General features: G+C 49.3%; 1 protein-coding gene across 1 annotated transcript in view; it reads left to right on the top strand.

Annotated features, from left to right (window-relative positions):
• The window catches only part of LMNTD2 (lamin tail domain containing 2), a 77,087-nt gene that overhangs the window by 33,891 nt on the left and 19,670 nt on the right, over positions 1-23,526 (top strand). The window contains exons 6-10 of the mRNA XM_075065831.1: positions 1,253-1,354; positions 1,792-1,901; positions 5,029-5,246; positions 7,618-7,744; positions 9,837-10,032. Coding sequence (XP_074921932.1) covers positions 1,253-1,354; positions 1,792-1,901; positions 5,029-5,246; positions 7,618-7,744; positions 9,837-10,032 — 753 coding nt within the window. The remainder of the gene's footprint in view (positions 1-1,252; positions 1,355-1,791; positions 1,902-5,028; positions 5,247-7,617; positions 7,745-9,836; positions 10,033-23,526) is intronic.

Genomic DNA, 23,526 nt, shown 5'->3' with positions numbered 1-23,526 from the left:
ACCTGCCGGCCCACCGAGTGTTGCTAGGGTAAAAGTTTCTCCAACGAACGTGCACGCGGCGCGCGCACACCTAACTGGAATGGATATGAGCAACACATCTCGAAGAACAACAGTTACAAAGGTGAGTAACCGTCTTCTCTTCCAGGACAGCTAGTTTTGTCCCACTCTTGGTAGGCAGGTAAGCATTACTGTCCTTTAGGAAGAGAGAATTGGAATAGCTGTACTACATACAGTAGCAGAGTCAAGGAGAAAGTTGTGATTCCCCGTTCCCTGCTGTAACCACTAGCCCATGCATGGGTTATAGAGACTGCAAGTCTAAAACAAGACAGCATGGTGTTTTTCAAGACAGACCTTTGATTCTCAGAGATGTTATTTTCTTTCTTCACATCTGCTTCGGTTGATACCTTAAGCATGGTTAAAAAAACTGAAAGGCAATATCCAGCTAGTACGGCGATACAGAATAGAGAGCAGTCTGGCTCTGGTACAGTGGGGTTAGAAGTCCTGTTCAGGGTGTTCCCTCAGGCTCTATGCCAAGTGAATAAACACACTTTCCACCCTACAGATAAGAGTGAAGACCTGATTGGCCCAAATAGCAGCCCACAGTGATACACTGCACTAAATTCTGGTATTGCTTTTTATGATCTTCCCCACTAGACAGATCTACAGCTGCAGGAGAAAGCACAGAGACTGCTCTGGGGGTAAAAAAAAAAAAAAAAGACACTTACAGAAATGTCCCAAAACCACAGACATAAATAAGACAGTTCAGAGCCAAGTTAAGGCCATTACTGGCGTTTGGGGGTGGAGTGGGAGGTTATTTAAGGACAGAACTGAATGCTCACCCCTGAGTAAGTGAACATGGATTGTGCTTTAGCATGTCCACAAAGAGGGTGTGATGCTGGCTGAGGATCACTGCTTTAGCTTGTTTCATATCAGGCCTCCTCCACCCTGGGACTCTTCGTACATCGAGCCAGGACCCGCCTCTCATCTACCAGTATAGGAAGGGCGGGTGCTCACATGCCACTGGGAGCCCCGTTTTGATCCCCATATTGAGATTCCATGAGCTAGAGGATCAAAGCGCATGCCCTGCATTGGGGCTGCAGCACCTGAGTCCAACTGATGGAGAGGGAGGGGGGATGAGAAAGGAAGACCAAAGTTAGGACTCGGATAACACTCTCACACAGGACAAATTACTCAAGAGGTCACAAGTGATGGAGAGGCTCTGTTAACGTGCTGCTTGCATTTCTCCACGTAGCTTTGGTCAGAGACAGGAAACAACAATGTAGCGGCAGAGCCTAGTAACATGGCGCTGCGAAGGATCCCCAAGCACATGAGCTTCCTGGATTCATTCTTCAAGGTCAGTCCAGTGTACAACTCCATGGTGGGTGGTAGAATCAGGGTTAAGTGCAAGATCAGGGACTGGAAGACCCTTCTGCCAAAAGACTCCACTTCACTGCCTGATGTGCCTTCAGTGTGTGATTGTATTAAACAGCTGGGGAGGGGCAAGGAGGGGAAGAGAAACACTCCTGGGACTGGCATTGATAGTGAGGCCCTTGTCCAACCCTTTCAATGAACGTGGCAGAGCAAGATCTTTGGGGTGTCCAAAAGCTCGTAGGGAACCCTGCAGCCTTGGAACCCTGCAGACATGACAGACATTCTGCCACTATTCTTGGCTGTGGCATTTGTATCTAAAGGACACCAAAGGGGCTAGCAGTTGGCAGAGATCCTCCTGGCACACAGACTGCAGTCCTGGACAGCGATTGGCAGGTTCACCATCTTCTTCTGGTTTTTTAGGACAGAGATCCAACAACACTTGAGATGGAAAAGGACAACGGAAGAACTGAGCTATCAGTTCAAGCAGAATTCAACCTCTACGGCACGTCCTCTGCAGAGTCAGAGGCCAGGTACGGCAAAGCCAGTGACTGTTCCCTGCCTGCTCTTCATTACCACAGGGCTATTAGATAATCCCCACAATACTGATGTTTGCAGCACTGCTAGTGGCTTCATAATTAGGGACGGGGGCACCCCAATGAAGCTATGCGGCAAATTCACACTTACACCAGTTCTATCCCAGTGAAACTCCACTGGGATTGTTGGAGTCACTCCTGATTTACACTGGTGTGCATGAGAGAGAAACAGACCGAATGGATTTACAGCAGGACTGTGTTTAGTCTGTCACTGTTACTGTGAGCTACATATAGAAGAAACAGGATTGCTACAGGGAGTGCAAGATTCACACCTGCCACCCCCACTGGGGAACCCTACCTCACTTACTCCCCCTTCTCATGCCCTTATCCGAGTGTGATGGTATGGAGATCACCCCAGTCTGCCCCTTTCAGCCAGGCATGGTGCCACCAATGAGCCCTGCCTCACGTCTCTTCACCTAAGTTATAAACAAGGCTAGACCTTTGTAATCAACCAGCACACCCCATATCCAAGGTTTCACGTACTGACTGACATAGCCATAAATAGGCGCTTACCCCAATACACTCAGGGACATTTGTTGTGTCAGGCTCAGTCCAACCAGCAATCAAGGACCAGATTTAGGGGCAGGCAACCCAGGCAACCACCTGGGGTGCCAGGTTTGGGGTACACCGGGCTTGGGTGCTGTTTTTGTTGTTAATGCCAAAAGGGAAAATAGAATGTTTGAAGTAAAATGTTTCAGGTATTCCATATGTGAGTTCATTTTTCACTAACCTGCTAGAATATTCTGGACCTTCGTAGAATCTCATGGAACCTTAAAGACTTTCTGAGAACTACATTTTCCTCACACCGCCTAGAATGTTGTGGGCCACGCCCTGGTGGGTATATAAGGGGTGGGGCGTGACCAGTCAGTCAATGAGACTAAGAATTAAGTGAAGTGAAGTGAGAGCCTAGCTGTGATATTGTGAACTTTGTTTTATTGTGTAATTGTGAAAGTGTATGTGTGGTGTGGGTAGCACCGAAATGGAGGTGGGGTGGCGAAAACCCTCCACAACTGGAGCAGCATTTGGTCTAGGGCCAGTCCTACCAGCAATCTCTGGCTCCTTGCTTCAGGAGACTCTGCTTTCCCACATCTGCGAGCAGTCTGTTTCTGGGACTCTCCCTGGTTCTGTCTCTGGGTTACTCCTTTTCAGCCCTTCCTTAAGCAGGAGTCCCCAGTTCTCCCCTCTGAAGTGGAGTTGTGGATTAGCCAGTTTCCCCCTCAGCTGGCCCCTTTTCCTCAAGAAGCCTTCCAGCTTCTCAGCCAGCCTTATCCTATTGCTGTCTCCTGGTGTCTGCCTTGCTACCAGGGAAGAGGCAGCATGTATGCTGCTCCCTTTCTCCTAACTCATCCCCAGTCAGCTGGGAGAGAGGGGAGCTTTGCCCCACCCTCTCTGTAAGGCTCCTGGCCCTTAAAGAAACAGTAATGGCATTTCCTCCTGAAACACTTCTTACTCCTAGAACCACTTCTGCTCTCCCAAGTCCTTGTATATACAGTCAGACATTTTAAACTCTTAAAGGCTTGCCATGTGATGGGGTGGGCCGACCATTAGGCCCCACTCTTAAGGAGCATACCACCCCATCACACTGAACTACTGCCTTGTAATCAATCCTTTTTAACAAGGAGTCCCATGTATCTAGGGAAACTCTCACTCTGCCCCTGGATGTGCCTCTCTCAGAATGAATAGCCACAATAGCTACTGTGGTCTGTTGCTTCATTGTTTTCCATCGTGGATGTATGGGGGTCTGTCCCTCTCCTTACGGGCAAGTTTCCCCCAAGCATCAGCCAACCTCCAGGCATTGCTCATAAACTCAGTTTCCCTTGAGAAAGCTGGTCAAGGCAACACAGCACTGTGGCGCGCATGTGTGTGTGTGTGTATGTGTGTGTGTATTTTGTAGTGATTCATACTATGGAGAAACTAAACTAGAGATGAGGAAAAATGACCTTATATGACTAATCCAGCAAGCAGTGGAGCAAGCCATTGGGTTTTCCTGTCAGCTGACACAGCCGCAATAGACCTGCCTTTTTCTATAGCTGTCTGGTTATTAGCTGTCTAACACGCTAAAAAGTGCTTTTGCAATACATTTCATTAGGTACCGATGTTTGATTCATTATTTAAAGGGTTGCTACAAACAATATTTTTATGCCCAGATACATCAGTGTTATGTACTGTCTATGAGTGGCACTGACCACAAAATGGGCTTACAACTTGCCGTTTTTCAAGTTCTTCTGTGTTAAGGCTACCTCGCTCTAGCCCCAGCATGCATTGCGCTAATGCTATCATGTAAAGCACAGAACTCACTGGAGATGACAGCCGCTGCAGTGTAGGTCTATCTACATTATATTATTCGGCCACTAGATGTCTGTTTGCTGGATAGAGTTCCAGACAGAATGTGGTCCTTGGTAAACAATGAAAACTGGAAGCTGGAACTCAAGCTGTGTGAAAACTAGTTTGGTGTTCCGGAATGCCTTGCGTAAGTGGAATTTTGCATAAGTCAGGAACGGATCTCTGACAATTATGCAAAAAAAAAAAAAGCTTACGGAACTTACAGAACTTTTTCCGTAAGTCCGGATTTCCGTAAATTGGGTTTATGTAACCAGGGGAGCACCTGTATATTGTATTTTGCAATTTTTCTAAGAAAACTCCTTATTTTACAAAACAACAATAAGATGTAAGGGGTGGGCATGTTACCAGCACACTGCATGTTGGGGCATTATGAGGCAGGAAGTGGACTTTGTAGAAAGGCACATTTACAGTTTATTCTGTATAGAATGCCTCTCATTTCTGAGCTATCTGAAGCATCCAGTAAAACATTCTGAAGTTGTTTGCTTTTAGTCTGCAATTCAACTCACCTTTAAATATACTACTGATAGACCATATGCTACCCCCAGGGTCTGGCCAGAACATACATGAGATATTTTTCCTACTTATCAAACTTAATAAGGACTACTTTCCCATCCCCCATAGTTCATTAGTTAATTCATTCTATTTCTGGGATAGAGATTGCCAAACTTTATAAATAACAGTACATCAATCCAGACCTTGAATGTTTTAGCTTTTCTTACAGACGGAAAATAAATGATTTTAGCAACATGAGTTCAAGTCAAGAGCTGGCTAGTTTACCTGCGAAAAAGGAGAGGAAACTACACTCAGAAAGTTCTGGGTGGGAGGCGATCTCTTCTCCAAAATCAGATCTTGGTTCTGCACCAAGTGGTTCTGAAGTTGTGGTATTGGTCCCCAGTCTCCCATCATCCTGGGAGGACATCCAGCCGAAACACTCTGGTTGTAAGTTTAAATTCTGCTACTTTATACAATCTGGCATTAGGGGAATCACTTGCAGACATGTGGCCTGGGCTCATGTAATCTAGATTAATCCCTCCAAGAGGGTGAGAATTAGTTACAGTTGATGCTAAATGTCTCCTTTACAATGTGATACCTACTGTCCTGGGGGATCCAGTTACAATACTGTGGTCCCCTGACAGTTAAAAAATGTTCTCAGTTATTCTACCAATTTCAGTACAGTCACGCTGGCATAACTGAAGTCAGGGTCCAGCTGGCAAACTACAAGAACTAAGGCCTTGGCTACACTGGCGCTTTACAGCTCTGCAACTTTCTCGCTCAGGGGTGTGAAAAAACACCCCCCTGAGCGCAGCAAGTTACAGTGCTGTAAAGCGCCAGTGTAAACAGTGCCCCAGCGCTGGGAGCGTAAGCTAATGCCCATGGGAAGGTGGAGTACCTGCAGTGCTGGGAGAGCTCTCTCCCAGCGCTAGCGCCGCGACCACACTCGCACTTCAAAGCGCTGCCGTGGGAGCGCTCCTGCAGCAGTGATGTACAGCTGCAAGTGTAGCCATACCCTCAGTATATTTTAACCACACTGGGGAGTTTACTGAATTATTATTATGCTACTGTCTGGATGCCCTATCCAAGATCAAGGCCCCATTGTATTAAGTGCCGAGCACACACATAGTAAGAGACAGCCCCTGTTCCAAGGAGTTTATAGACTAAATAGACAAAGGGAGCTTTATTATGCCCATTATATAGAGAGTTTAAATGACTTCCCCAATACCACACAGGAAGTCTTTGGCAGACTTGAGAATTAATGATGTCTCCTGAGTCCCAGTCCAGTGCCTTAATCACAAAATGATCTTTTCTTGCATGATATAAATAGCTCCTGCAGCCACCTCCTGGGATCTACAGCAGCTGTAACTTGATGGCAGCTTTAACTAACGTCCCAACTAACTAAGCTTAGTTCAAAAAACCCCACCCAGCTGCATTTGTACTGTCATGAGAGAGAACTGACCATCCCAGGCACTCTGTTTTCTGCAGCACCTGTCACACACCAGGCATCACCAAACACTTGACACTAAGTATATGCCTACACCTGGAGCTGAGGGCATGATTCCCAGTCGAGGAGACAAACCTGTGCTAGCTCTCATCACCACAGAAGCACAAGCAGCAGGAGGGGCTAGCCACCCTGACCGCATGCCCAGAGATACTGGGTATGTATTCAGAGCAGGGAGCCCTCTCCCACCACTCACATCACCACTGCTATGCTATTTTTAGCCTGCTAGCTCGCTGATAGCTAGTGCAACAACGTCTCCTCCAGCTGGGAATCACACCCCCAGCTCCAAGCATAGACATACCCGAAAACGGAATTGATTAGCTAGCACTGGGCCCTGCCAATGCAGGATTGCTGCTTGCAGTGCAGCCTGGGGCACTCTGGCCAGTTAGAGTTTAGAGGGACTGCACAGGAAGACCTGGCACCCATGGGGCCCTGAGCAATAGCTCACTCACAGCTTTGAATACTGGAACCCATTAAAGGCCCGGGGTTGGAACCACTGAAGCACAATAAACTTGTGCTGAGGTTTTCATTAGTAGCAGGAGGACAAAGTGTGCAGGGAAGTTCGTCAGAACACACGGCGGTGTTCCTTACTCTTTCCCAAGAGCCTCTGGGATCTTAAACAGCTATCGGAATGGCCACAAGGGATATGGGTGTCACATCCCCTGCACAGGCACTGAGTAGAAGTCTCTCCTAGGAGAGGGAATGCTGGCCAGGACATCAGCATTAGGCCTTCTCCATTGGCAAAGCACCGTCAGGGCACTGGCTTCTAACACATTCAGCCAGATATTTTGTGTAGTGACTCTTCCTGAGGACAGCCCCTGTAACAGCACAGCGTCAGACACCAGAAGGTCAGCGCCTGGAGCAGTGTTTGAACCTGCAGCCTGGCTGGGGGTGGGAACAAGATGCATGTTTAACTGGGAGGGGGATTAGCCATTGGGACACCTGACCAGGAGACATGGTTGATTCGCCATCACCTGGAGTCTTCAGATCAGGCTTGAACATCTTTCTGAAGATGCACACTAGTTCCACCACAAGTTACCATGAGAATCACAGAGTAGAATCCTATGGCTTGTGTTATGCAATGGATCAAACTAATGGATCGTAATGGTCCCTTCTAGCCTTACAATCTGTGAACCCAAAATAAAAAGCAAACGTACATAGTAAATTGGATGTTATTTGAAACCAATCCTACCTCTGAGTAGAACTGGGTAGACTGACCTCCACCATGGTTTCCTCTTTTAGAGGGTTACATTAGCACATGTTAATATTCAGTAGCCATACCCCCATTTTGAGTTTGTGTCTTTCTTTTAAAAGCCCTGGATCTGAAGACGGACCAGTCCCAGGATCTGTGCCATCTCACTCATGCCAGTTTTGGTGGGATAGGGGTTTGCAAGACATCTGTGATGCCCTCAGATCTGAGCAAAGGCGAAGAACATGAAAGGTGAGTGCCATGACCTGGCACCTCTGAGAACATCAGACAGAGATACAGGCAGCTGCTGTCATGTAACTAGGACACAGAAAGAATTATAGAAGTGTAGGACGGGAAGAGACCTTGAAAGTTCATCTAGTCCAGTCCCCTGCACTGAAGGCAGGACTCCATAATAACTAGATCAGGGGTTCTCAAACTGTGGGTCGGGACCCCTCAGGGGGTCACAAGGTTATTACATGGGGGATCTTGAGCTGTCAGCCTCCACCCCAAACCCCACTTTGTCTCCAGCATTTATAATGGTGCTAAATATGTAAAGAAGAGTTTTTAATTTAAAAGGGCAGTGTGTAACACTCAGAGGCTTGCTATGTGAAATGGGTCACCAGTACAAAAGTTTCAGAACCATTGAACTAGACCATCCCTGACAAGTGCTTGTCTAACCTGCTTTTAAAAATCTCCAAGGATGGAGATTCCACAACCTCCCTAGGTAATTTATTCCAGTGCTTAACCACCTTGACAATTAGGAAGTTTTTCCTAATGTCCAACCTAAACTTCCCTTCTTGTCCTATGCGTAGAGGTTAATGAGAACAATTTTTCTTCCTCCTCCTTGTAACAGCCTTTATGTACTTTAACACTTATCATGTCCCCTCTCAGTCTTCTCTTCTCCAGGCTAAACAAACTCAGTTTTTTCAATTTTCCCTCATAGGTCATGTTTTCTAGACAGTTAATAATTTTTGTTGCTCTCCTCTGGACTTTCTCCAATTTGTCCATATCTTTTCTGAAATGTGGCACCTAGAACTGGACACAATACTCCAGTTGAGGCCTGATCAGCGTGGAGTGGAGCAGAAGAATGACTTCTTGCGTCTTGCTTACAACACTCCTACTAATACATCTCAGAATGATGATTGGGGGTTTTTTTCAACAGCGTTACCCTGTTGTCTCCTATTAGTTTGTGATCCACTATAATCCCCAGATCCTTTTCTGCAGTACTCCTTCCTAGGCAGTCATTTCCCATTTTGTATGTGCTTAATTGACTATTCCTTCCTAAGGGTATGGCAACACTTGGAAATGTGCAGCGCTGGGAGTTACAGCTGTGGTCGTACAGCTGTGTAGAAACAGCGCTGCAGTGTGGCCACACTGACAGCTACCAGCGCTGCAGTGTGGCCACATTTGCAGCATTTGCAGCGCTGTTGGGAGTGGTGCATTGTGGGCAGCTATCCCAGCGTTCAAGTGGCTGCAACGTGCTTTTCAAAAGAGGGGGGTGGGGTGGAGTGTGACAGGGAGCCTCGGGGAGACAGAGAGAGCGGATTTTTGGAGCAGACACTGTGATAGCTCCCTGCCTTGCAAGTTCAAAAGCGGGGGGTGGGGTGGAGTGTGACACGGAGCGTCGGGGAGACAGAGAGAACGGATTTTTGGAGCAGACACTGTGAGCTCCCTGCCTTGCAAATTCTGGCCATTTCCCCCACCCCTCTCTCAATCACTCTTAAATGTAAAAAGGCTTCAGACCAGATAAGCAGCTTCTCCGAGGGACTCCCTCCCCCCCGCCGTGCTGTTTGTCTCCTCAAGCAAACAGCTGCGAACATTCCAAAGCCTCGGCTCGGCTCGCTCGCTGGAGCAAAGAGCAGCTGTGTTTGGTAGCTCCGGGGAGTACCTTCCGGTTTGTTGTAGACAGGAATTCTGGGATACCTCTTAATACCCTGGAGGCCAATAACAGCGCTGGTGAGTGTCCACACCTGATGAGCAGCGCTGCATCACCAGCGCTGGATTCGCTACACCCATAGCAGACCAGGAGTACAGCCAGCGCTGCAGCCAGGGAGTTGCAGCGCTGGCTGAGCTTTGTAAGTGTGGACACCGAGTAAGTTGCAGCGCTGTAACCCCCTCACCAGCGCTGCAACTTGCAAGTGTAGCCAAGCCCTAAGTGGAGTACTTTGCATTTATCCTTATTGAATTTCCTTCTATCTACTTCAGAAGAAGTTTAAGCTGAGACACTGATAGGTCTCTCTCTCTCAGTCTCTCCTTGTCTGCTAGCAGTAGGTGAGGAAGAGAAGCTCCTATCCTCTTTCTTCCTTTGATGCATTTTTCCTTCCATTTGTCTCCGCACCCCCAGGACTCCTAGGGACACAGGATTCCTAAAGATCACCACTGTGAATTGTAAGGGCAAATTCGTTCGAATCCTCAACACCTCATTGGACCAAGACGTGGACCTGAGTGGCTTCATCATCCAGCAGTGGATTGGAGGGTACCCAGTGTCCATCTACCGCTTCCCCCCAGACACCATGCTGCCCGCACTGCATCATGTCACGGTAAGCAGCAGGCCCGTTTGTGGCATGATGCACTGCCTGCTCAGTGCCTGGAAACGCGAGAACTGAGTGACTAAGAAAACCAGAGACTCTGGGCCCCATTCTCCATTACACTACAGCCCCTGCTGACACCTCTGTTGGTATAAAGTGCCCTTAAACGGGTGTGCAGGGCTGGCGTAGAGGTGGCATAATGGCTTGTAACAGGGTACTCACCGCTGGAGCATCTCCTCTGCCTGGTCAGACACACCCTTCCTTTGCTCACTCACGCTGCTGCCTCTCTTGCTCGCCAGGAGTTGCAGTGCCTCTCCTTCACAGCTTGGTCTCCAGCCAGCTCCTATAGAGTTTTCCCCTGTCAGGGTAACAGAGTCTCACCAGACCAGCAGCTTGGGTACCTTTCTAGGCAGTGCCACTGTCCCAATGGTTTGTAGGGAAACCCAGCCCCAACTACTGCTCTGCTTTCTAGTCCAGGGGCCTACAACCAGCAGCCCAGGTCTGCACCATCTCAACCCTTGCTGCCATTTCCCTGGGTCTCTTCCTACTCTGCCCTCCACAGCCTTCTCGACCTCCACCATCCCTGTGAGTAAACCCTCCCCCCCAGGGCTCTCCTCACTTGGCCCAGAGAGAGACGCAGCCCCTACTGCTGTCACTTCCTGGCTTTATACAAGTCCCATCTACTCCTGGCCAAATGGGCTCCATCTTCACTGCAGGCTTGTCAGTCAAGCCTATGTCTTCTCCCACCTTCAGCCTGACGGGTTAATTAGCCCCTTCTGAGCCACCTTAACCCCTTCAGGGGTCTGTGGGGAGAACACCCCATCACATAGCTCTTGGCCAGCTCTGGTCCCAGCCCCCAGCATAAAGGGCAAGTCAAGGCGTGCCAGGGTTGTTGAAAGAGGGGGCTGTGGTGGGGAGGGGATGTAGGGGGACCAGATAGCAAGTGTGAAAATTCAGGATGGAGTGGAGGGTAATAGGCACCTATATAAGAAAAAGGCCCAAATATCGGGATTGTCCCTATAAAATTGGGACATCTGGTCACTGTCAGGGAATGTGTCTAGAGTACATTGAGCTATGGCTATTCTTGCATCCCATAGAGGGGGCATGAAAAGTAGAGTGTAAATCAGAGCAGCCCTGCAGCTGCTCTAATTTATACCAAGGGGCAAGTAGGCCCCAGAGAATGAGAAAAGCAAAGGGAGCTTAAAGCCACCCCACACACCCCACCCCACACACCTCCCTTCCTGCCCCAAGCAAAGAAGGGAGGGAGGGAGGGAGGGAAAGGGCCCTGCATGCTGCTGCAGGACAGACAAGAGGGTGAGGGCAGGACAAAGGCTGCCTCACTCATTAGGGTTCAGCAAATGACAGAAGGAACCTCCTCCAGCTGAGTTCTTCAAATCACAATGTCCCTGGTGCAGCCTCAGTGGTGCCTGACTCAGTGGGAAGGGGAAGCTGGTGAGGGAACAGCCACAAACAACACATAGAGTTTTATACAAGAGTCAGTTGCCAGGTGTCATAAATGGATAGGTAAGGTAAGGGTTAAGTTTCTTTTACCTGAAAAGGGTAACCGAACACCTGACCAGAGGACCAATCAGAGAACTGGATTGTTTAAAGTCAGGGGCGGGAATTTGTATACTCGGGGTCTTTGTTGTTTTCTTAGCTATGAGGAAACAATCTTCTTCTACTTCTCTCCTAATACTTCTTTTCTAAACATCTGTAGTACCCAGGAACCGCAGAGTATTCAGTCTATGATGGTCTTTGGGGTGTATTTACCTGTAGTGTTAAATTTGTTGTGCTGGTTTAATTGGGCTACTTTTTAAATCAGACTGTTCTTTATATTTTCTTATAAGCAAGAGCCTGTATTGAGTTTCTTAATGCAAGATGATTGTTTTATATTTTTCTTTCTTTTTTCTATAAAGTTTTCTTGTTAACCTTGTGAAAGTTCTTTTCCTAGGGAGGCAAAGGGAAAAGCCAGGCTGTGGGCTATTTTCTATTTGGGTCCAGGGAAAGAGCAGACTACAGGGAAAGAGACGAAGATTCTCTCTGTTCTCTGGTGGTACACGTTTTCCCCTCATTCCTGGAGCAAGGGGGTGGCAGAGCCCAGCTGTGGGTATTTTGCATCTCCATTGTCCTGAGGGAAGCAGAAAAGCTGGTTTCTTGGGTCACACAGGTTAGCCGCGGAGGCAAGCCTGATAAGGAGGGGGAGGGGTTATTTTCCTGCTTTTAGCATCCAAGGGATTGGGATCTGGGTGCCCACCAAGGGAGGGTTGGGGACACCAGAGGGAGGAAAGGGGGATCAGGCCCCATAGATTAATTCCTGTCTGGTGGCAGCGAGAATATCCAAGCTGGTAGTGAGCTTGGGGGAGTTTCAAGGTAGCCCAAACTTGGACGCAAAAGTCCAGGTTTGGGACAGGACCAGACTGGTGCACTAAGTCCAGGTCTGGGACTGGACGGCTAGATTCCACATGGTGTGCAGCGGTTTGGGGTATATAATCCATAAGCCATAGCTACATTAATTTTTTTTCCCTGCTAGGCATTAGCAGGCAGAGGATTGGTTTTAAAGGGCACAGTAAAAATTTTTTCTTTTCCCTGCTGTTTCAGCAGTTCGCATTTTTACTAGGCTCATTAAGAGAGCCATTAGAGTCATTGGTTGGAACAATAGCCTTCTCTTCAGGGGCTTGCTAGCAATCACCCAGTCCCAGGGAGGAAGAGATTGGTTTTACGACAGCAAAATTTTTTCTTTCTCCTTGCTGCTCTTAGCATCTTACTTTAAGGAAGACGGGTTTTACAGGGCTAGAGAGCTTGAATGTTGTTTTTCTGCTTCAAGTTTTTTTTGCTTGCTGTAGCAGCTTGAAATTTTTTTTCCTTGCTGCTAGCAGCTTGCAAAAAAAAAAAAAAAAAAAAAAAAAATTTTTTTTTTTTCAGTCATTACAGAGACCCATTACATCTCTTGTTAAACAATTGAAACTTAAGTACCCAGCCAGCAAACTCACACAGGTAATACAGTAGCTTTGGTTGGTTCAATTGCCAATCCAACAGAGCTAGGACAAATCTCAGCAGGCAGAAAGCCAGCTTTTCAGACAACAGACACCAGAGGGCACACACAAGAAAACAAACCATGGAGTTCAAAAGATGAGCAGAAAAAGGAAAGAGCCCGGCTACAAGCCCAAGACAACGAAAATAAACATAGGAGACAGCTGGAACTACTTAAGGCCAACAAGATGCCCAGGAGGCAGCTCCACAGAGAGATCAGCCGCAAAAAGGCAGAGTCAAAAGCCAAAAAGGCAGATCACGAAGAAAACAACAAGAAGAAGAGGCAATTCACAGAAGACGATAGACTACAAAGAGAGGCTACCCCAGCAGCCTTGGAATTAGACGGGCTAAGCAGCAGACCCCGATAATCCTTAACCTCCGCGCCCGTTGTTGTTCCACCACACAGGAAATTTCCCAGCTACAAGGCGGTGAGGACGCGTGAGACTTCTTAGAAAATTTCGAAAGGGTTGTATGGGTCAACATCTGAAAACCAGACTGTTAGAGCTGAGGGTCAACACATCAGTGGAGCCCTGGCAGATGTGGCGGCTAAAATGCCGAGGGAACAAATGAAATGATTATAAACTGTTTCAAACCCAAGCCAGATCCAACTGGCGGCTAACCCGATCACGCCCGTCGCGGTTCAGAAACTCAAAAGTGGAAAAACCAAGGGTCCTTTCCCGACCACGCTACTACGTTTGGGTAGCATTGCGACGCCTGATACGGAAACCCAAGTTAAACCTTTAAAATTGCGCAACTGCAAGCCATAGCAAGTTCTTGATGGTGTTCCTGAGAATAACACGGTACACCTCCTAGATGGCAAACCCCACAATCCCCGAGGCGGGGGAGATTGGAGCAAATGGATGGCCCGTGGCAGAGAGCAACGAAAATCTACTGTAAAGGAGTGAAACCCCAGGAGCACCCAGCATAACCTACAACCGAGGGCAACCCAAAACCCACTAAAACACAGAAAAGCCCAGACATCCTACTATCCTTCACCTCAGCACAGCCCTCATGACTTCCTTCAATGTCCTACCTGCGTTATCTCGGAAATGCTATCACTGTAATGAAACGGGAACATATCAAGGCAACGCCAAAGGCCCAACTGCCCGAAATAACCCCACCCGGGTGCAAGTCATTGCACCCCCACGGAGCTAAGACCCAGTCAGATACCTCAATCCCCTTGGAGCAAAGGAAAACAGCTGGATGTGGCGGAAAGAAGGTTAACTCCACCGCGTGAGAGACGCGGGAGCACAAAGTGTAGCTATACCCACCAATCCTCGTCGATCAAACGCATCAAGCCAGGGCCAAAGTGACCATTTAACCGCCTTTATTTCACAAGCGTGGACTTGCCCTACAGCTGAACTGCTTGTCAGTCAAAGGTGGTAGTGAATGTGGATTTTGCAGTCTATGGACAATTACACCATCCATGCTATGGAGAAGACTGGCCAATCAGTTAAGCAGTCCCGAGAGAAGGAATGGTTACAGGCAGCCAAACCGAGACAAGCTCCAGACATTCCTATTCCTGAGCGTCCACAGAGAACTGTCTGTGTTACCAGGAGACCCCAGCCTGAGATAGTGGACCCCGGATCCATGTCAACGGGCGTGAACACCAGCCAACACACTGCTTCCAGTCCGCAGACCCGAAACTCGGAACAGCAACCAGACAAACCAAGCGCAACCACCACACCTTCAATCCCAGCGAGAAGGGCCCACGAGCTGAACTGGCAGAACAACAACCAACCAACACAGAGGCTCAGGCAGAGCCTGAAATCACAAGGTTGCACCAGCCACAGATCTCAAACCCACAATCATCACTTCCATAAGGGACCAAGCCCAGTCCCAGTCTGAGGCAGAACTGGAGTCCACTTCAGGGAACAGTTTCCAGACGCTGCCAGAAGCAGATGATACTTCAGGACAGCTGGGCGGGGCCGGGAGCAACCCACCGCCCTCTCAGCTCTGTATGACCGGATTCCGCGTTTGTTATAGACCAGGACTTTTATACAGGGAATCTTTTGTCTGGTGGACGCCAGGGAACAGGCAACTGCACAAGCGGTTGGTGGTTCAACAATATACAGGGGCAAGCTCTTGAGCTTTAGGCCATGATCATCCCCGTGGTCATGCTGGGAACAGAACCAAAGACAGGTTGGGGAAGTTTCCTACTGGGAGGGGATGGGAAGGAAGTTGCCGGTATGTCCAGTCCTGTGAGCTGTGTCAAAAGAGTCGGCAAGCCTCAAAGATCGGCCAGGCCCTCTCCAGCCACTCCCAAACTGCAGGTTCCCATTTCAGCCGAGTAGTGTGGTATTCTGGGTCCTTTTTCCCGAAAAGAACCCAGGGGAAAGCAGTACGGTACTGCTTTCGTGGACTTTGCTACCTCGCTGCCAGAAGCAGTGGCTTGGGTAAACACCGAGTAAAGCAGTGTGCCAGGCCCTACCCCGACATTTTCACCAAGGGTCGTTTGGCCTACGAAATCTTACCGATTCAGGAATCTAATTTCCTGGCAGGCCACATGGAGGACCTGTGGGAAATCATGGGGTGGAATCACTGGTTGCCACCCCAACACCATCAAACCAATGGCCTCGTGAAAGGTTAATGGAAATTGGGGGCCAGATTCCGTAAATTCGTTAATGAATCCTCAATGAACGGACCTAGTATTGCGCAGTTGCTCTTTGCTTACAGGCTGTACCACATCGCAGTTTAGGGTCTCACATTTGAACTTGTGTATCGGCCATGGAAGTTAAGGGCCATTAAGTTGGTGACGCACCAATGGGAGGGATTTACACAGCCTTCGCCAGGACTAAATTCTGTTTTGTGCAGCAATCCTACAAAACACCTCGCATTCTCTTAAGCCTTGCTAGAGAAAACCTCCAGGAACTCAGGGAGAGCAAAAGGCCTGGTACGATAAACATACCAGAGACCGTTCCTTCAGAGAGGAGACCAGGTATGTCTTAAAGGCGCAACAGGTCAAAGATGGGAAACATCCGGGAGGGGGCCATTCCCAGTCAAGAGGCTGGGAGCTGTTTACTATCTCATCAGCATTTTCCGATTTCCTCACTAAAAACCTCAAAGTGGTACCATGTTAATTCTTCAAGCCCTTTTATTCCAAGAGACTTAACAGGTTTGTTCAGTTTACAGTGCCAGGGCGGCAGAGGACGCAGAGTGGCCTGATGTGTCTACTATGACGGCAGAAAGGAGGCGGCGTGGAAGAGGTGACCCTCACCACCCTGGAATCGTCTGCACGCAACACAAATCCAGAGCTGTTACACAACTTCGCACCATTGTTCTCAGCCACTCCAGGACTGACTGACGGGCATACCACTCATCGACAACAGGTACCTCGCTCACCCAATTAAGAACACACCCACCGGGTTCCCCCCACGTCACAGGCTGCTCATACAGCGGAGATCCAGAACATGCTACAGATGGGTATAATCCTCACTCTACCAGTGCAATGGGCATTCCGTATCTGGTACCCCACCCATGGGGAAATACGCTTTTTGTGTGGCACTACCGTAAGCTAATGCGGTGATCGTCCAGACAACTACCATGCCACGCATCGGATGAGCTATTGGACAAGTTGGGGACGTGCCCAGTTCATTCTACATAGAACTTAACCCAAGGGGTACGGCAAGTACCCCTAGATGAACCTGCCAAGGAAAGGTCAGCGTTCGTCACCCGCTGCAGGGGTTATGAATTTAATGTCTTCCTTTCGGGCTCAAATGCTCCCCCACCTTTCAGAGACTGGTAGATGGTCTACTCGCAGGACTGGGAGAATATGCAGTTGCTACCTCGATGTGTGGCCATTTTTTCTGACTCCTGCCTGCAACTAGAACCCTGGAAAAGGTCTTTGAACCGTACAGCAAGGCAGGACTACTGTAAGGCCAAAAGTGTCAAATAGGCCAAAACAGATGACTTACTGGGACATCAGGTGGGTCGAGAAGCCATAAACCCCCTATAGGCAAGGTGGCGGATCCAAAGTGGGCTGTCCCAAAGTAAAGACAGGTCCAATCTTCTAGGCTTGGCCGGGTATTAAGGCGATTTGGTACCGCACACTACAGCCTAAATTCGCTGCACCACTGACCGCTTGAACCAAAAAGCCCCAGCGCAATCTACAGTTAAATGGACTGATGATGTGTCAGGAAGCCTTTACCCAATTAGGCGACACTCACGTCTGACCCTGTTGCTACGGGCCCCAGAACTTTGACAAACATGTAGTACCCCCGATAGCATCTGAGCGTGGTATGTCGGAGCAGTTTTATCCAGGACCGGATCCATGATGACTTCCCTCCTGTCGTGGTTCCTCAGCACAGAGAAACTATCGGAGATGGGAAAGTCAACTGGTCAGTCAGGAAAAGAATGCTATGCCATTGTGTACGCCTGGAAAACTACGCCCTCGTTTGGGGACGGCGTTCCAGCTACAAACTGACATGCTGCCGCTAAAGTGGCTTCATACAGCCAAAGGCAACAACAAGACTTCTTCGGTGGAGTCTAGCTTCTCCAGATTTTGATTTCGAAATTCGACACATTTCAGGAGCTTCTAACAAAGTAGCTGATGCACTCTCCCGTGAGAGTTTCCAGAATACGCTAGTTAAAACTTTCCTGACAATGTGAAGTCTTGTACTTTGCATGCTTTGATTTCTATGTGCGTGGTGTGGTATTCCTCTGTTTATTTAAAGTTTAGGTAGAAATCACTCCAGTGAAAGTTCTACTGTCGGTGATTTGGGGGCGTGTCATAATGGATAGGTAAGGTAAGGTTAAGTTTCTTTACCTGAAAAGGGTAACCGAACACCTGACCAGAGGACAATCAGAGACTGATGTTTAAATCCGGGCGGGAATTTGTATATCGGGGTTCTTTGTTGTTTTCTTAGCTATGAGGAAACAAGTCTTGCTTCTAATTCCTCCTAATACTTTCTTCTAAACATCTGTAAGTACCCGGAGGAACCGCAAAGTAAATTCAGCTATGATGGTCTTTGGGTTGTATTTACTGTAGTTTATTGTTGTGCTGGTTTAATTGGGCTATCTTTTAAATCAGACTGTTTCTTTAATATTTCTTATAAGCAAGGCCGTATTGAGTTTCTTAATGCAAGATGATTGTTTTATAATTTTCTTTCTTTTTCTATAAAGTTTTCTGTTAAACCTTGTGAAAGTTCTTTCCTAGGGAGCAAAGGGAAAGCCAGGCTGTGGGATTTTCCTATTGGGTCCAGGGAGAGAGAGCTACAGGGGAAAGAGACGAAGAATTCTCTCTGTTCTCTGGTGGTTACAGTTTTTCCCTCATTCCGAGCAAGGGGTGGCAGAGCCCAGCTGTGGGTATTTTGCATCTCCATTGTCCTGAGGGAAGCAGAAAGCTGGTTTCTGGTCACACAGGTTAGCGCGAGGCAAGCCTGATAAGGAGGGGAAGGGGTTATTCTTCCCTGCTTTTAGCATCCAAGGATTGGGAATCTGGGTGTCCCACCAAGGGAGGGTTGGGGACACCAGAGGGAGGAAAGGGGGGATCAGGCCCATAGATTAATTCCTGATCTGGTGGCAGCTGAGAATATCCAAGCTGGTAGTGTGAGCTTGGGGAGTTTCAGGTAAAGCCCCAAACTTTGGACGCAAAGTCCAGGTTGGGACAGGACAGACTGGTGACACTAAAGTCAGGTCTGGGACTGGACGGCTAGATTACCACACGCAGCTATAGCATCCCCCTTCAGGGGTTCCAGCACTCCTGAGGTGGGTGGGAGGTGCAGAGCCCGAGCTGTGGGGGCCCCCAGGCTGTGAAGCTCACTCCCCCAACAGGGTTTTGGCCAGCTCAGCCCTCCGCCACTTTTAAAACAACACTTGACACTGTGTGTCTTGCAGAGCCTTTACCGGTTTAATCACTCTTGGCCCCAGTGCAAGCGACCTGTCCCCTCATCAGTGAGGGCACAGCAGCTTTGAAGCCTCCTGGCCAAATTATGAGGCAGATGAACAGATATCACCAGCCTGAGCTACAGATCATGGAACATGGGCTACCAGGAAAAAGGAGTAAAGCAGGCAGCCTAGGCTAAAGCAGGGCTGTGGACTCCTCCACGCCACACACTGTGTGACTGTGATGGGTTGGATCACAGAAACCGCTGTTCGAGCTGCCACCTGAGTGCCAAGACTACTTCTACCTTCCCTTCCCTGCCAGCTCAGACCCCCAACACCCTGTCTTGCTGAGCCAGACACTACCCGTCAGCTCCAACACAGGGCGGTCTACACTACGGGGTAAAATCGATTTTAGATACGCAATTTCAGCTACGTGATAACGTAGCTGAAGTCGAATATCTAAAATCGATTTACCACCCGTCCTCACCGCACGGGATCATGTCCGCGGCTCGCCATGTCGATTTCGGAACTCCGTTGGGGTTGGTGGAGTTCCGGAATCGATATAAGCGCGCTCAGGGATCGATATATCCCATCTAGATTAGACGCGCTATATCGATCCCTGAGCAATCGATTTTAACCAGCGCAATCACGGCACGTAGTCTAGATGTGGCACACAGACCAGGGTCTGATTACTTGCCCAAAACTGCAGGGTTACCTGAAGCAGCTAACAGAAGTGTTCCTGTCTTTAACACTCAGATGCCCAACTCCAAATGGGGTCTAACCCAACTAATCCATTTTATCCTGTATAACGCATATACAGGGTAAACCTCTAAATGTTCACCCTCTATAACACTGATAGAGAGCTGCACAGTTGTTTGCTCCCAGGTATTAATACATACTCTGGGTTAATTAATAAGTAAAAAAGTGATTTTTATTAAATACAGACGTCGGATTTAAGTGGTTCCAAGTGGTAACAGACAGAACAATGTAAGCATCAAGCAAAATAAAATATAAATGCGCAAATCTTATGTCGATCAAACTGAATCAGATATCTCACCCTCAGAGATGCTTCAGTAAGTTTTTTCCTCAGACTGGACACTTCCAGGCCTGGGCACAATTCTTTCCCTGGTACAACTCTTGTTCCAGCTCAGGTGGTAGCTAGGGATTCTTCATGATGACTCCTCTCCTCTGCTGTTCCATCCATCTTATTATCTTTTGGTAAGGTGGGAATTCTTTGTCCCTCTGCGGTTTCCACCCCGCTCACTGAAAAGATGGATTCCGTTCATGTAACATGATCACATGTACTGTAGACCCAAGCTTCATGCCTCCCAGCTTGACTCACAGGAAGGCTTGTCTGAAAACAGAGCCATCCAGTCAATTGTCCTGGTTGATGGGAGCATTAAGATCCAAACCACCATTAATAGGCCCACATTTTGCATAATTACAATAGGCCCTCAGATTATATTTCATATTTCTAGTTTCAGACACAGAATTGATCATTTATTACAAATAGGTGCCCACCAGACAATAAGCTTTGTAATGAATTACCCTTACAAGAGACCTTTGCATGAAGCAGTATTCCAGTTACATTATATCACTTCATCAAATTTTTATAAAATCCTATAGACTGCAATGTCACAGTGACCTTGGGAGAGTCATTTCTTGGGGGCTCTCTTTCCCATCTGTGAAATGGAAACAACCATACCTACCATACAGGTGGTTTGTGCCTCCTGGGGGCCCAATCCTGCCCCCATGCTTTGCTGAGGCAAGCCTGCTGCTGGCTAACGTCAGGAAGGTATTTGAAGCCCTCCGATGATAGGGGATATTGAAAAGCCAGGTGCTACTTTAATGGAGAGGGATGTGCTGGCATAAGCGATATGGAGTCAGCTCTGGACCTGCACAGACTTGATTCCCTTTCACAGGGGCAGGACATGTTCATCCGACTGTAACTCTTTGGGCAGGGGCAGTCTTTTTTGTTCTGTGTTTGTACAGCACTGCACCAATGGGCCCTGGTCCACGACTAGCGCTCCTAGGTGTTCACTAAACAAAATAATCAGCAGTAATAGTCTGCCCTGGTTTTTAGGTCTGGGCTGCAGGAGCTGCTTGCACCATAAAAACCTGCAGACGTGACACTGAGGACCCAGCAGTATTTCAGAACGGGCCAGAATGCACCACAGCCTCAGCAATACAACAGGGCCAGGCTGAGTTGCACTTGGGGGGATGCGGGGTGGGAGGGATCCTGTATTAGTCTGTACACCTCTCTATGTCAGGGTAACTGATGGCCCCAAGTGGGCTCACATCAGGGAACCTTCCCAGACAGTGTGGGTCTACTAGAGGCAATGCCTGCAGGATGATTCTCCACACAACACATATCTGTGACCCTGCTAATGACCTGCTTGATTATGTCAGGCTGGGTTAATATGTAAAGAGTGAGTCTTCACAGGCAGCCTGGGCCATAGTTAAAACCCAGGCTCCTGACTGCTTTCAGGACCTGTGGTTCCCCCATGGCCAGCCAGGGGATGGGATCTCCCCTCTCCTTCCCGCCATGAGGCAAAGCTAGCGCAGGGCTGCTGGGAAGTGTGTCCCCACGGCAGCCAGGGTCATAGTTCTGGGTTCTTGACAAAGCCTGCTGGGAAATGGGACTGGTTTATAACGGGCTCCTTTCAGAGCTAGTGCTAGGCATAAGCAGACTAAGCAATTGTCTAGGGCCCCAAGCACGCTCAAGAGGGGCCTTTTTTGACTTGTTTATATGCGTTGTTTGTGGGGGCTGCCCCCAATTATTCCTGCTTAGGGCCCCAATGGGCTAGCACCACCTCTGGCTCCTTTTGCCCAGACACAGGAGAGACTTGAGGCTACTTCTGGGATTTGCTCCTAGAAGAAGGCGGTGAAATCCCCTTTAGGGGGGTATGCGTCTTTACTGTGGTGTAACTGGGGCAGCCCGTTCTGTGGCTAGCCCTGCCACAGTGACCCTTATTCGGCTCGCCAGTGCGGAAGGGCGCGTCCTCGCTGGAGGGCGCGCTGGGATCCTCTCTCACAGTTGGTGTTCTGTCCTCGGGCCTGGCTCCCACTCTGGGCAACGTGACCTGGTGTGGTGGGGCATGATGGAGGGGGTGGCCCAGCTTGAGCTCAACCGATGTCTGTGACTCCCGGCCACCAGCTCCTAATCCGCAGAGCGGGGAGCCTCTGCCCTGCGGGGCGGATCACTCTCCCACTCCCCACCCAGGGCCTGCCCTCCGCATGGGCTGGGATTGGGGTGGGTCCCATGGTGGAGGGGTCGCTGGTATTGGAGGCCGACCCCCTCAGCCCGGCTTTTTTAAATATAGTGGACCAGGAATCAGGAGGCCCCTGCAACAGTGCTGACTGGTGGGCATTTCAGTCCCAAGGTGTCTGTCAACTGGCTACATGCAAAACAGAGGTGTAAAGCAGATGGCTGGAGCCAGCTGGAGTGACTGGTGAGGCTCAGGGCTGGTGCAGCAGATGTCGTTTTCAGCCAGAGTTTTGTTGCCTGCCAGGAGCGTGTATTCTGCGCCTAGAGGTTAGCTAGTCACCACACTAAAATATCGGAACACATTGGGTGCCATCAGCCCACCACAGTCCACCCAATCCCCCAGGCTCTGCCTCCTGTCCCGATATGAGGGCCTCGCGCCCGACGTGCGCGCCCCCACCAGCCCTCCTTCATCCCCTGCTAGCGGGCTTGACTGCATCCCTTCCCTTAGTAAAATTCCCCGCCCACCGCTTGCCAACCCCACCTTGCTCGCTCGCAACTGCCCATCGCTGCATCTTTCACCGCCCCGCCTGCCCTCACCTACGGGCCGGGGGGCGGGTGTGGGGGGCGAGTCCAACTTCCCCTCTGCCCGGGTGGGTACGTCCCACCCCCCGACCTCTTCCCCCACCCCTGGCACTGCCCTCAGCCCGGCCTGCCCCAGTCCACCTCCTTCCCCCAGTGTGTCCCCTGAGGTCGCTGCTCCTTCCCCCTCCTCCTGGAAAGCGCTAAGCGCCACCAAAACTGCTGTTAGCAGTAGGAAGTGCATGGAGGAGCAGGGAGCGCAGCACGACTGGGAGGAGGCGGAGAGGAGACAAGGCAGTGGGAGCTGGCTGCAATTTTTTCCCCATGGGACTGGCAAATAGACATGGTTGTTGGTTGAAAACCTGGAGGCTATGACCAGGTGTCCATAAATGGAGCAAGAGCAAAGAATTACGGAGGAGGAGGATGAAATTGTGAGTTAATAGGGAGCAGCCTCCTCAAGTGGGATCTCTGGCCGTTACACGTCGGTTCCAGGAGACATGCACTCAGCTCTACACATCTCTGTGTCACAGCTGCACGGGGTCGGGCAGTGGACAACTAGGCCCCTGCTGCGTGACAGCGGCCAGGAATAAGCTGTCGACTCACCGCATGCTCCGCGTGTCTCTGCTTTGCTTCCCCTTGGCTCAGGGGAGGAAGCACACAACAGATCCTTCCCATGGAGCAAAAGGGTTTTTTTCAACTTCCCAGCGTTTCATCTCTCTGGTGAGATTTTCCTGCTACACCTGTGCTTGCTCCCAGGTACACTCAGCAGCTGCAGTGCAATCGATCTTGCTCACATGCCCCCTGGCCCCAAGTACAGAAGCTCAGGGATCTGAGCTGAGATGGATGCGGAAGAGAGCAATTGCATG

The sequence above is a fragment of the Chelonoidis abingdonii genome, chromosome 4 (genome assembly GCF_003597395.2).
Source record: "Chelonoidis abingdonii isolate Lonesome George chromosome 4, CheloAbing_2.0, whole genome shotgun sequence".
Taxonomy (NCBI): domain Eukaryota; kingdom Metazoa; phylum Chordata; order Testudines; family Testudinidae; genus Chelonoidis; species Chelonoidis abingdonii.
The sequence above is the reverse complement of the archived record's forward strand: the minus strand, read 5'-3'. Positions and strand labels throughout refer to the sequence as shown.